We start from the raw sequence: 14,423 nt of genomic DNA, 5'->3' as shown, positions 1-14,423 counted from the left end.
CACAAAAACTTCCATGTGCTGTGCTGAGAAGACTCTTATGCCTTGTTCCTAACGAAGCAGAATCAGCACATCCTCAAGTGTGCTGTGAGATAGTAGTGAGCATTTTTGGTAGACGAAATCACATCTGGCAGGCACCAACTGGCATTCTACCAGTCCAGTAGTTTGGTCTTCAAAGGTCTTCAGTGTAAGATAGTCTCCTTGCAGTTTTGTGGATTTTGCACAAGGATGAGGAGAAGGGCTTCGGGATGAATGAACCACTTCTCTCAGTGCTGATCCGAACCCTTCCTAGATGATTGCAATAAGCCAGGAAAGTGGCTGGATCCAGGGAAAAGGGGATGCCTTTCAGAAGGTATTTTTCTCGCAAGACAAGAAGTCTTGGGCTTCAGAGCAACATCTGGAGCAGAAGTTCATCAGTGGTTATTAGCCACAAGGGATAGATGGAACTCTCTGCCTGGGACAAGTGATCCTCTGTATTCTTGGTGCTTGGGGGGCAGCATAGGGAGGGCTTCTCACCGGTGGACCTCCTGATGGCCCCTGGCTTTTGGCCACTGTGTGACACAGAGTGTCGGATTGGATGGGCCATTGGCCTGATCCAACACGGCTTCTGTCCATTTTAATCCAGACTTGCTAGCAATACCATAATTAAGAGACATTTATTACCTCATTCTCCCATTCCGACATGTTACTGTTTTATTGGTTTCCCATGCAAATGCTATCCAGACCAAATGTTCTTTCAATTTGTTTCACTATTTTGCCATTTGGATATTAACTTTGTACCACTTTGCATTCTAAACCACTGCCTACCAGCTATAAGTAGCTCTGCTCAGAGAGCCAGTTTGGTATAGTGGTGAAGCGTGTGGACTCTTATCTGGGAGAACCAGGTTTGATTCCCCACTCCTCCACTTGCAGCTGCTGGAATGGCCTTTGGCAGCCATGGCTTGAGGCAGAACAGCGCTTTAGGCAGGGTGCTTCGCCCCCTCCGAAAGCAGCGGGGAGCAGCTGCGCGCTTTCACCGCAGGGCGCTCTGTGGTGTTGCCCCAGCTCCGCCCCTGCATCTGACGCAGCCAGCAGAGCGACAGGCAGCCCTGTGTGCGCTCTGCAGTGCAGGAGCGCGGCTCCCTTGAGCCGCTTTTGCCGGTATTTCCCTTGCCACAGAGGCAAGGGTGGGAGGGTCATTCCAGCGCCCTCCTGGGGCCTGCACCGGCCTAGTTAAAGGGCCAGCCCTAGCCTTGGGTTAGCCATGGCTTTCGCAAGAGTTGTCCTTGAAAGGGCAGCTTCTGTGAGAGCTCTCGCAGCCCCACCCACCTCACAGGGCGTCTGTTGTCGGGGAGGAAGAGATAGGAGATTGTAAGCCACTCAGAGTCTCTTATTCAGAGAGAAGGGTGGGGTATCTATCTGCAGTCTTCTCCTTCAGTCTTCTTCTCACTGTACCCCATTCCGTTGTATGATGAAGTCTGCATGCATACGAAAGCTTACATTCTTAATAAAACTTTGTTGCTCTTAAAGGTGCTACTCGACTCCTACTTTGTTCTTATGCTCTGTTTTCTTGGTGTTTGAGGGGCAACAGTGGGAGGACTTCTGGAGTTCTGGCCCTGCTGGTGGACCTCCTGGTGGCACCTGCATTGTGGCTACTGTAAAACGAAGTGTTAGACTGGATGGGCCATTGGCCTGATCAAACGTGGCTTCTCTTATGTTCTTATGTCTGGGACAGTGGTGCTCTGTATTCTTGGTGCTGGGGAGGGCAATAGTGGGAGGACTCCTGGAGTTCTGGCCCCACTGGTGGACCTCCTGATGGCCCCTGGGTTTTGGCCACTGTGTGATAGAGTGTTGGACTGGATGGGCCACTGGTCCAATCGAACATGGCTTCTCTTATGTTCTTAAGCTGTGGTACCAAATTCCTTGATGGAGGCAGCCACGAAGCCTGCCCCCAAAAAGCTTTCATTGCACCTAGAGATTCAAACTAACAGCACATGCACTAAGATTTCTGGCTTAGCTAAAGATGGATTTGTTGCCCAGACGTTTTGTTGAGATTAAAAAAAAATTAAATTAGCTTCCGGGGGTAATGATTGGGGCCCTGACTCTGAGGAATAAGTGGTTTTACCCTCCATACTGTTTCCTGCTCAGAAATGGTCTCCCCTTTAGTCCACTTCAGCCCCAGGATGTCTCACTCAAGCTCCTAGCCACAACAATCCTGCCCCTTTCCTCATCTTCTCTGTCCAGGTCTGTTCAAATCTTTGTGTATCTCTGGGATGACGCTCCTCAAACAGTTTTGCACAAAGTTGACCACCATACTTATAGCAGCCGCGAGAATCACCATTGCTTCAGTATGGAAATCTCCCTCGCCTCCCTCCTTAAGAGTCTGGTACGATAAAGTATGGGATCAATTGATTATGCATAAAATCTCAACTTTGTGAATCACAACTTTACAGACTCAAAGAGTTTGGAACAAATTTAGATCTATCTGGGCCACGGCATTAAATTTTGTCAGAACATTGCTTTCTTCTTTCGAATTGTGCTTATCATGCTTGGCTTCATTTTTAATTATCTGTGGCCTGAAAGGCTCATCTCTGAGTGAAATATATTGATGACTCGTATTTAGATATAACTTCTTTTGTTTATGGTATTTTATGCAGTATTTCTCTTGACTATTTTATGCAATGCAACTGAATGATATAATTTAAAGCTCTTTTAAATATATTTGTAAGTTTCAATTCTTTGTTTTTAATAATAATAATAATAATAATAATAATAATTATTATTATTATTATTATTATTTGTTTATTTCTATTCTGCCCCTTCCCCTTTTTGGGGGGGCTCAGAGCGGAGTACAACAATTTGAATTAAAATCACAATAAAATGATAATAAAATCAACTTCAGCTATCAGTAAAGTGCAATAGGTTGGTTCAGCAAGGTGATACGAAGCGAGATAGTATAGGATCACAATACAGTGGTGCAGGGGAGTGGTGTAGTGGAGAGCCAGTTTGGTGTAGTGGTTAAGTGTGCAGACTCTTATCTGAGAGAACCGGGTTTGATTCCCCACTCCTCCACTTGCACCTGCTGGAATGGCCTTGTGTCAGCCATAGCTCTGGCAGAGGTTGTCCTTGAAAGGGCAGCTGCTGTGAGAGCCCTCTTAGCCCCATCCACCTCACAGGGTGTCTGTTGTGGGGGAGGGAGAGAAAGGAGATTGCAAGCCGCTCTGAGACTCTTGAGTGGAGGGCGGAATATAAATCCATGTAAGGGCGTAGGGGGAGGCCAACCGATCTAATAGATGGATAGATGCCCGCTGCCTCATCCAAAGACCTGGCGGAACAGCTCCGTTTTACAGGCCCTACGAAAGGCCAGCAAGCCAGGTAGTGCCCGGATCTCCCTAGGGAGCTGATTCCACCAGGACGGGGCCAGGAGCTGGTAGAGGCAAGACGGGCATCCCTTGAGCCGGGAACTATCAGAAGATCTTGGGAGGCCGAACGAAGCGACCTCCGGGGCGTATATGGAAGGAGACGGTCCCATAGGTATGTTGGTTCCAGGCTGCATCCCATAGGTATGTTGGTTCCAGGCTGCTTTAAAAGTCAGAACTAACACCTTGAAATGGATCCGGTACTCTATAGGCTGCCAGTGCAGGTCGTGGAGCACCAGCCGTATACTCACCCGTATAGGTGATGCAGTCAGCAGGCGAGCTGCCGCATTCTGCACCCGCTGCAGTTTCCGAATCAGTTTCAGGGGCAAGCCAGCGTAGAGCGAGTTACAGTAGTCCGGCCTGGAAGTGAACATTGCGTGGATCACTGTAGCCAGATCTTGGGAGGATAGGTATGGTGCTAGCTGCCTGATCTGCCATAGATGGAAGAAGGCAGACCGTGCAGCTGTTGTGCCCTGGACCTCCATGGAGAGGGAGGCATCCAGAATCACTCCCAGACTCTTCATCTGCTGGGCTGGTACCAAAGCAGCATCGCCCAGTGCTGAGAGTTGGATGCACGAACCCGCCCCCCCTCGATTCAGGTACAGGACCTTCATCTTAGTTGGATTTAACTTCAGTTGACTCTGCTGTAGCCACCAACCACAGCGTCTAACGCCTCCGACAGCTGTTCAGGGGGAAGACGGTCTGCCGTCCATCAACAGATAGAGCTGGGTGTCATCAGCATACTGGTGACAACCAGTTCAAAACCTCGGACAATCTGGGCAAGGGGGCACATATAATGTTAAATAATGTAACCGAGAGAATAGCTCCCTGCAGCACCCCACATATAAGTGGGTGCCGCAGGGAGGTCTGCTCGCAAAGCATCACCCTTTGTCCCCATCGGAAAATCATTGTAATGCCGCCCCCCCCCCCATGCCCTGGTGACAGCAAGGCGGTGGTTCAATAGGTCATAGTTGACCGTGTCAAATGCTGCTGATAAATCAAAAAGAATCAGCAGCGCTGACCTGCCTTGGTCCAGGTGCCTTCTTAGGTCGTCTGTGAGGGCAACTAGTACCGTCTCCGTCCCGTGACCCGGGAGGAACCCGGACTGGAATGGGTCCAGGGCGGATGTTTCATTTATTTTTTAAAAAAATCTTTGGGCATTGTTTTCTTTGCACTGACAAATAATTTTGAAGAACTTCCTTGCAGTGCTGAACTCACATAATATTTTGAGTGCATGAAGCTGCTTTCTACTGTATCAGACCCGGGGCGGAATTCTAGCAGGAGCTCCTTTGCATATTAGGCCACACACCCCTGATGTAGCCAATCTTTCAAGAGCTTACAAAAAAGAGCCTTGTAAGCTCTTGGAGGATTGGCTATATCAGGGGTGTGTGGCCTAATATGCAAAGGAGCTCCTGCTAGAATTCCACCCCTGATCAGACCCTTAGTCCATCATCACGAATATTGTCTACTCAGACTGGCAGAGTCTCAGGCGGAGGTCTCTCAAATCACCTGTTGCCTCATCCTTTAACTGGAGATGCCGGGGATTGAACCTGGGACCTTTTGCATGCAAAGCACATGCTCTGCCACTCAGCCCAAGAAGTAGGAAGAGGAAACAGCCGGTGGATTGTGCAAGAAAACTGATCGAGAAATGGAGCAGGATGGATAATCAAATGAGATCATCCTGGACTCTGCTGAACCAAGCAGTTTCTTTTTTACTGTTTCCTTTTCTTCATGTTTTGGGGTTTTTTTCTTTTAAAAAAGAAAGAGGAATACCTGATAAGAGCCATCATTGTAGAACAAGATCTTATTTTGAATTGATTGGATATTTATAGATATACAGCAAGTTCATAACTTACTAAAACAAAATAGTCAATTTGTAAAATAAAAAAAATGATATGATTCAACAAATGTTTTCACGTGCTCTTTCAGGAAGAGTGCATAGGATATTTCTGCAGTAGTCAAACACAGCAAATCATTCTGCTGTAACCTCAGAGCTCCATCTGGAAGCATTTCTAACTCCAGGTACCAGAAGCTGTTGTCTCCCTTCAAGCTTTGTATTAGTCCACCTTTTTTCCCCAGAGGTGCATATTGCTTCCAGTCCTTTATGGTTGTCACTTTTTTTTCCAGTGAAAAAAAGGCTTTTATTGAAAGTTTCGTCGTAGTACAAATTTAACTTAATAACAATACACGCATATTTGATGTTACCATACAAGTTATATAATAGCAGTAAACTTGTGCTATAGTCAATTTAACCTAAACTAGATTCAGACAAGAAAGACTTCTAAAAATAAATTAACTTTTTATAATATGGATTTTTGGGGATGATGTCATTCTCTGAAAGATACATTAGAAGAGGATACCATATGGCAACCAAGTGCTTTTCATCTTGGTCATATGAGATGTTGTTTGTGTTGTAAGCAACCTTGCACATAATAAATGTGTCCCACACTCTATTATACCACATTTCTAGAGTGGGTAACGTTTTGTTCACCCATATTGAAGCAATAACCAGTCTGGCTGAGGCAATTAACACATGTACTAATTCTGCTTTGCTAGTGCTGATTTTTGTTCCGTTCCAGTTATGCAGCAGGAAGATGTCTGGTTCTACCAAAAGACGCCAAAGTGGAACTGGTTCAGGAAAGCCAGCTTGTTCAGCTTCACCTCATGCTCAAAGAATCGATCTTCAAGGGTTTTGTCACCAGGGTTGCTGCCTGCTCCTTCAAACAGAAGTTTGTATTCTGGGTAGTAATCGGCTACTGCTTTGACTTGCTCATAGTCATCAGCTCTGGCCAGCTGAGCCAGGCCCTCTGGATAGAGCTTCCCACAGTGGGGGAACAGCTTGGTCCGATCCTCCTTGGAGAGTTCTGTGCCAAAGGAGTTGATGGTGAGAATGAAGGCCCTCCGGTCAGCTTCGAACTCCAGGATGGGGCACATGGCATCAGCGGTCGTGCCTCCCAGGATCTTGTAAAACTTGTAGAAGGACTCAAGGTAGGCCTTGTACAGCGCATTACAAATAATTTCAATGTTCATCTCATCAAGGTCTTGCTCTGAGATGCAATCCTGGAAAAAGGCAGCCAGGGGTGTGTCTACCAGGATGGCATTGTACAGCTCTGCCAGAGTCTGGGCAATGTTCACTGCCTCCATCTGCTCGAAGCTTCCCAGGGGGTGGCATTTGGGCACCAACTGGGCAATGGAGCGCTGGTGCAGAGTCCCGGTGATGAGCAGGATCACGTTGTCAATCATGTAGCTGTACGTGATGAAGTCCAAAAAGCTGGCCAGGGGTTCATAGGCATGATTTCTCATATGGCGGAACTCCACCACCATCTTCTCCTTCAGCTTATCATCAATGACGGACACGGTGAGAGGGGAGGCTTCGTTTGCCAGGAAGTTCCCATAGTCTGTGCTCTGGAGATGGAGCTTCAAATCTTCCAGGCTCTCACACTGAACCAGGTTGACGTAATCGGACTGGCTCAGCACCCCTGCCTTGAAACCCCGCACCAGGCCCTCCAGGTAGCCACTGTCGACGTTGAAATAGAGCTCAGGGAACGATGACAACATGGTGAGGCCAAGAACTCAGAAGGAGCAGCGGCTACAGAGGCGGACGTCTGGTTCTACCGGTAACTCTACGATGTAATTTTTTTGATCTGGAGCTTTATCTGTTGCCAGAAGTTTGCAATGTATTTGAAGAAGAAGAAGATGATATTGGATTTATATCCCGCCCTCCACTCCGAAGTGTCTTATTTCCACCAGCTGTGGATAAAGTCAGCCTGGTCCCCGCATAATTTTGGGCCTAGCTGGGCGCAAAGTTGTTATGTTGCATTGTTGTTAAAAATGCCGTGAGCGAGGGGGGGAGGGGCAGGGGTGGGTAGGGGGGAATGGAGGAAGCAGGGGATGGAGACTGGGAGGGAGGTGAGCAATTGAGGTGAGATTGGGTGGGTAGTTCCCACCCCCGATTCATTTCCTACCGCAGGGAGGGGAAGATGGAGGCAGGACGGAGGGAGATTGGAAGGGAGGGTGGCGAATAAGGCAGGAGGGGTGAGCTTGGGCAGATGGAACAAGGTTAGAGCTGAGGAGGGAGGGTAGGATGAAAGAAGGGCGTACAAGCGGTGGAAGGTTGGGAGAAAACCCAGCACTGGGGCCTCGGCGCCCCACGCTGGCAGCGGCATGCCACACATTCCCTGTCCTGCCAGCCCCATCACCGCTGAAAGGAGGAACCGCGCAGCAGACGGAAGAGAGTGCTGAGCAGGCTCTGGCCGAGCGGCACCAACGCAGTGTAGAGGCGTTCTCCATGAGCAGTGCTGAGGCCCTGCTCGGCTGCCCTTGCCATTAAGGTGAGAGCACTTCTTTTCCTTGTGTGGGAAGCCTGCATCAGAGAAGCCTCCTCCCAACGCCCTGCCTGATTGCTCTCGCTTCGAACACCCCCTCTCCACTCGCATTGTCCCTCAGGTTAATGTTTTCTCAGCTCTGAGGGCTCAGAGGAACTCCCCCAATCCCTCAGAGCCCAGAAACAGCGGAGCTTCCCTTCCCCCAGCATCCTCTGAGGACACTGGGGAAGCGAAGCTCCAAGTGCCAGCGCAATGACGTCACCTCTGAGTGACAGCATCACGACGGGTGCACACAAAATCTTTTCTTCTGGGGGGTGCACATTGGTATTCTGCTTCGGGCAGCAGAACCCCACATGCCAGGCCTACTCTTACTTCAAATATCAGAGTACTCGAGCGAGGTCCTTCAAGACCAGGGGCCTTGTCCGAGCGGGGCTTCCTCATGTGGTGAAGAAGGGACACCACTCTGGTGAGAGAAGCCAGCCAGGGCATCCAGGCCTGTAGCTACAGGGGGGGGCCCTGGGGGAGGGCACGGCCAATCTATCAACCCCCACCTTCCCTCTGTAGGGCCCAGCGATTGGAAGGCCACCAGAGCTGCTCCTGCTCAGCGGAGGTGGCTTTGCATGGAGGTTTCCTCAAGAGGAGCCCTCCATGCGTGAGTGGAGTTTGCAAGAAGGTTTCCTCAAAAGGAGCCCTCCATGCTTGAGTGGAGATTGCACGGAGGTTTCCTCAAAAGGAGACCTCCATGAAGGAGTGGAGTTTGAAAGAAGGTTTCCTCAAAAGCAGCCCTCCATACTTGAGGACAGGGGAGAGAATACAGAGAGCAAGATATTGAAGCTGCTGAGGCCCGGAGAGGATGATGCTTTAATAGAGAGCAGATGTGAAATTGAATCGGCTAAGAGAGTGTCGTCCACCCATACCAGAAAGTTTAATCTCCCTAGAGAGATACATGTTAGATTCACCCGAATCTCAACGTGTGAAAAGATATTGAAATTGGCAAGAGAAGAAGGTTTAACATCTGACGGCAATAATGTCAAAGTTCTAAAAGACATTCCTTGGTCAATACGTCAGAGACGTTTTGGCTATAAAAGAATTACAACATGGTTGACTAAGAATGCAATACAGTTTAGATGGCTGGTTCCAGAGGGGGTTTTCTTTTCATACAAATCTAGGAGATTCAACCTTACCACCCCAGATAAAGCTGAAGAATTTTGGACAAACTTTGTAAAAACGGAGAATCAAGACTCTGAGTCGGGAGAGGAGCAGGAAGAGAGGCCAGAACAGACAGCCCCAGGCTCAAGCGACCCGCAGAAAAAGAAGAGCGGAAGGATTAAAACCAGACTGCAAACACAAAAAGAACAGGGTCTTGACAAAAATCAGAGAACTCAATGATGGCTATGTCGGGGCTACAGATTATTTCTGTCAACATAAACGGCCTCAATGAACCCAAGAAAAGGAGAAAGATTTTCCTACAATTACAAAAGACCAAATCACAAATAGTATGTCTACAGGAAACCCATATAAAAAAAAAAGGACTTAAAATTTCTACAAAACAAGAAACTTGGTCAACTTTATTACTCCTGTGCCTCGGGAAAAAAAAGGGGAGTTGCCATTTATGTACCAAAAAATGTGAAATCCAAGATACTATACAGTGACGAGTCGGGCAGAATTGTACTCATAGAATTAGAAATAAAAGGGGGAAAAATAACCTTTGGTAACATCTATGCACCGAATAACGCTCAGGAAGAATTCTACTCAAAACTGCACTCGAAACTGCTTGAATACGATTCTGAGATTGCAAGGAGGTTTCCTCAAAAGGAGCCCTCCATCCTTGAGTGGAGTTTGCACGGAGGTTTCCTCAAAAGGACCCCTCCATGCTTGAGTGGAGATTGCACGGAGGTTTCCTCAAAAGGAGACCTCCATGAGGGAGTGGAGTTTGCAAGAAGGTTTCCTCAAAAGGAGCCCTCCTTGAGTGGAGATTGCACAGAGGTTTCCTCAAAAGGAGCCCTCCATCCTTGAGTAGAGATTCCACGGAGGTTTCCTCAAAAGGAGCCCTCCATCCTTGAGTGGAGATTGCACAGAGGTTTCCTCAAAAGGAGAACTCCATGAGGGAGTGGAGTTTGCAAGAAGGTTTCCTCAAAAGCAGCCCTCCATACTTGAGTGGAGATTGCACGGAGGTTTCCTCAAAAGGAGCCCTCCATCCTTGAGTGGAGATTGCACGGAGGTTTCCTCAAAAGGAGACCTCCATGAGGGAGTGGAGTTTGCAAGAAGGTTTCCTCAAAAGCAGCCCTCCATACTTGAGTGGAGATTGCACGGAGGTTTCCTCAAAAGGAGACCTCCATGAGGGAGTGGAGTTTGCACGGAGGTTTCCTCAAGAGGAGCCCTGCATGCGGGAGTGGAGTTTGCACAGAGGTTTCCTCAAGAGGAGCCCTGCATGCGGGAGTGGAGTTTGCACGGAGGTTTCCTCAAGAGGAGCCCTCCATGAGGGAGTGGAGCTTGCACAGAGGTTTCCTCAAGAGGAGCCCTACATGAGGGAGTGGAGTTTGCACAGAGGTTTCCTCAAGGGGAGCCCTCCATGCGAGAGTGGAGTTTGCACAGAGGGTTCCTCAAGAGGAGCCCTCCCTGCAAACGGGGTCATGTGGCCCCACTGGCCTTTCCTGCACCACAGGAAAGGCCAGCGGGCATAACGTTTACAGAGGGTTCTTCAAGGGGAGCTCTCCGTGCAAACAGGGCCAGCGGGAGGAGAGAGTGCCCTGCCCATCTTCTCTCCTTTTTGAGGCTAGAGGCGCCAGGCGGGGCATCAGTGTCGCTTCTCCTAGCCCACCTTCCCATATGGGAAGCTTGGCTTGGAGAAGCCAGCCTGATGCCCCACCCAGCTGCTCTCGCCTCGGACGAGCGAGCAGATGGGTGGGGTGCCCTCTTCTCCGAGCCCGGTTTCCACAGAAGGGAAGCCGAGCTAGGAGAAGCTGCCCCGATGCCCCACCTGGCTGCTGTCACTTCAAAGGGGAGAGGCCCGAGCGGGGCCCCCGCTTCTTGTCGTGAGGAAAGCCGAGCTTGGATGAGGTGCCCTGGCAGCCTGCCCAGCAGCTTTCGCCATGCGAGAGCAACCACGCGGGTCTTTGGGGTGCCTAGTCCGAGCTGGGCTTCCCTCTGACAAGAAGAAGAGACCCCACTCTGGTGCTCTCCCCTTCGGAGCGAGGACAATTGGGTGTGGCGTTGGGGGGAGGCTTCCGACACAAGGACAAGAAGGGCCCCCCGTCAACTGCTCTCTCCTTCAAGGGGAGAGCAGCCAGCAGGGGCATCAGCATGGCTCAGGGTAGAAGGCCTCCACCTGCAGAGGCCCGCCTGGTCCAGAGGCCCCCCAGCCGTCCCTTCACGCCGCTGCGCCTGTCCTCCTCCAGCGGTGTGGGGCTTGGCGGGCAGGGGGTGGCATGCCGGTGCCAGCGGGGGGTTCACCGAGGCTCCAGCGCCGTGTCTCCTCCCAACCTTCCCTCCCAACCAACCTCCCCTTGTACTCCCTTCTTCCTTCCCAACTCCCTCCACGTCTCCAACCTGTCCTATCCACGCAAACTCACTCCTCCTACCTTATTTGCCTCCCTCCCTCCCAATCTCCATCCTATCCTACCTCCATCTTCCTTTTCACCCTCATCGGTAGGAAGTGAGTGGGGAGTGGGAGCCTGGGGAGGAGGGTGGGATGGAAGAAGTGGTGGGAGGTAAGAAGTGGTGGGAGAGTGGGAGGGAGGGAGGATATAGGGATTTCATGGGTAGGGAAATTCCCCCTCGCTTCACGGAAGCGGCGCCACTTTTCCGCTTCTCCTCCTGCAGAATCGTGTGAATGACCGCCACAGCCGTAATGGCCATGCTTTCTTCTTCTGCACCTGCAAATAATAATATACTATGAATATAAACTGTGTGACACTATGTGAAATGTCAAGGAGATGGGGGTGAGAGAGGTTTTGTTTCCATCTACTTGCTGGCTAGGAGTCCTGAAAAAAGTACAGCAGCAGCAATATAGCCTTCTGGTTGTTCTAAAACAGGGGTGTCAAACATGCAGTTTGAGGGCCAAATCAGGACCCCGGAGGGCTCCTATCAGGCCCCCGAGCAACTGGCTGTCATATACTTCCTTCTCCCTCTCTCTTGCTTCCTTCTGCATCACAGCTTGCTTTGCCAGGCTCCCTCAATTGCACTGGAGCTACAGCGCAAAGCCTCTATTTCCTCCATTGGCTGAGGCTCCTCCCTTGTGGAGGAACGGCTTGCTTTGCCAGGCTCTCTCAATTGCACAGCAGAGCTACTGAGCCAAACCTCTCTCCCTATTGACTTCCCCTCCCAGTCCCCTGGGGAAGGAAATACCCAGAGCTTCCTTTGCCCAGTTCCCTGGATCCCAATGGAGAAATACAAAGAAAGCACCTTTAAGACCAATGAGTGCTAATGTTTTAAGCATGTTTTAAGTTTTTAAAAAAATCTATTTGTGTTTGTCTGTGTTCTTTATAAAATCTATATCTCTGCTGCCTAATCTTAAATAGGTACGCACGTGGCCCGGCCTGACATAGCTTGGCCCAACCAGACGTGGCCTGGCCCAACAAGCTCTCTTTCGTGTCAGATCCGGCCCCCATAACAAAGGAGTGCGACACCCCTGTTCGATAACAATCCCCATGAGGTCTCTACCACTGAGCAAAGTTGATGCTTTCCCTGGAAACTAGATCACAAGGAAAGGGAAGAATGTGAGGAGCAAACCCACCTAAGACCACAGCATATTTTAGGATCTCAGAGAGAGCTGAGAAAAGTAACAGATTTCAATGAAAGATTACATATCGTTGTCAGGATCAGCCTTCCATCCTTCCGATGTCGGTAAAATGAGTACCCAGCTTGCTGGGTGGGGGGGAGTCTAGATGACTAGGGAAAGCAATGGCAAACCACCCCGTAAAAAGTCTGCCGTGAAAACGTTGTGATGCGACGTCACCCCAGAGTCGGAAACGACTGGTGCTTGCACAGGGAATCTTTCCTTTCCCCACAAGTTCACCTTTGTGTTCTTTCAGAACTCTTGGATGTCTGCCATCTGGGCCTGGTGAATTATGAGTTTTTAAATTGTCTATCAGTCACAGGACCTTCTCTCTCGTCACCTCAATCTGACTCAGGTCTTTCAACATCCTTCCCAAAACCAGTGGTTCTGGAGTGGACAAACACTTCTCATCTTCCACAGTGAAGACAGAGGCAAAGAATGCATTCAGATTCTCAGCCATTTTCCTATTGTCCTTCAGTAACCTTTTTACCCCTCGGTCATCAAAAGGCCCCACTGTAGGCTTCCCAACCCCCCCGCCCTGGCGGGGGACTCCCGAATTTGCGGCCTCCTCTTCCGCTCTCCAAAAATCCGATAGCGGGAGGGGGGAAACGGCGCCAATTTTGGTGCCCCACCGCAGCAACACCAGCGCCGCCGGCACAGGCACAGGCGCAGCTGCCGCCCGCCGCCTGAGCTACAGGCTGCCTGAGGAGAGCGGCAGAGGGTCTCCTCTCCCTCCGTCCCACCAGGCCCCAGCGAAGCCTCGTCCCCCCAACCCCAACCCACGGCGGCGGCGGCAGCAGTGCGGAGCCTCGTCCCCCCCCCCACTCGGAAGCCCACCACCGAGCGGCCAGGCGGGAGGAGGTGGTGGCGGAGGAGGAGGAGGACGGGAGGCACTGGTGAAGCCCGGATCTGGAGCGGGTTGGGGGCGCGGGCTCCACCTACCTCTTGGCGCCGGCGCAAGAGGAGAGGAGAAGAGAAGCGGGGAGGGGAGAGGAGAGGGCCCACCCGCTTCCAGAGTCAGCTCAGGCCAGGCAGACATGGCCCCGGTGCAGCACCCGAGGTTTCCTCCAGTGGCACAGAGAGAGTCTGGAAGCTGAGAGAGCTCCCCCCCCACCACACACAAAGGCTGTTGAGTCCCCTGTTGTTGTCTTGCCTCTTAACGGGATGGGAAAAAGGGAACCCCAAGCAGGACTTAAGACCCTCAGCTCAAAGCCCCGCTTCAGCCCCACACACCTTGACGGGCTTCTTCTCGGCTCCCTCGTTCTCAGCCTCTTCGTGCTCCTGGGGTATGTTTGTGGAGTTGGGGCTGGTGTCCATCTCCTCCTGGAAGGCACAAGAAGGGGGGGTGAGGCTTAAGAAACCGCTCCTGTGCAGCCACGCCCTTGCCCCCCCATAGGGTTGCCAATCCCCAGGTGCGGGCAGGGGACCCCCCTCCCGGTTTGGAGACCCTCCCCCCACTTCAGCATCATCAGAAAGCGGGGGAGGGAAATGTCTGCTGGGCATTCATTAGTCCCTATGGAGATTGATTCCCATAGGGAATAATGGAGAATTGGTCTGCGGGTATCTGGGGCTCTGGGGGGGCTGTTTTTTGAGGTAGAGGCACCATATTTGCAGCATAGCATCCAATGTCTATCCTCAAAACACACCCCATGATTCAAAAAGGTTGGACCCAGGGATCCAATTCTATGAGCCCCCAAAAAGGGGCCCCTATCCTTCATTATTTCCAAAGGAAGGAAGGCATTTGGTGTGTGTTCCCTTTGGCCAGAACTCCCTTTGGAGTTCAATTATGCTTGTCACAACCTTTCTCCTGGCTCCACCCCATGTCTCCTGGCTCCAGCCCCAAAGTCTCCTGGCTCCACCCCCAAAGTCCCCGGATATTTTTTGAATTGGACTTGGCAACCCTATGCGGGGGGCGGGCAGAGGATG

General features: G+C 50.8%; 1 protein-coding gene across 1 annotated transcript; it reads right to left on the bottom strand.

The window, feature by feature from the left end:
* Nucleotides 1–5,510: 5,510 nt before the first annotated feature.
* Nucleotides 5,511–6,991, bottom strand: LOC132579134 (V-type proton ATPase subunit d 1-like). Its single transcript, XM_060249334.1, has one exon. It carries the CDS (start codon nucleotides 6,951–6,953, stop codon nucleotides 6,000–6,002), a length of 954 nt encoding a protein of 317 aa, XP_060105317.1. The 5' UTR covers nucleotides 6,954–6,991; the 3' UTR covers nucleotides 5,511–5,999.
* Nucleotides 6,992–14,423: the final 7,432 nt, after the last annotated feature.

This window comes from Heteronotia binoei, chromosome 11 (assembly GCF_032191835.1).
Source record: "Heteronotia binoei isolate CCM8104 ecotype False Entrance Well chromosome 11, APGP_CSIRO_Hbin_v1, whole genome shotgun sequence".
Taxonomy (NCBI): domain Eukaryota; kingdom Metazoa; phylum Chordata; class Lepidosauria; order Squamata; family Gekkonidae; genus Heteronotia; species Heteronotia binoei.
The sequence above is the reverse complement of the archived record's forward strand: the minus strand, read 5'-3'. Positions and strand labels throughout refer to the sequence as shown.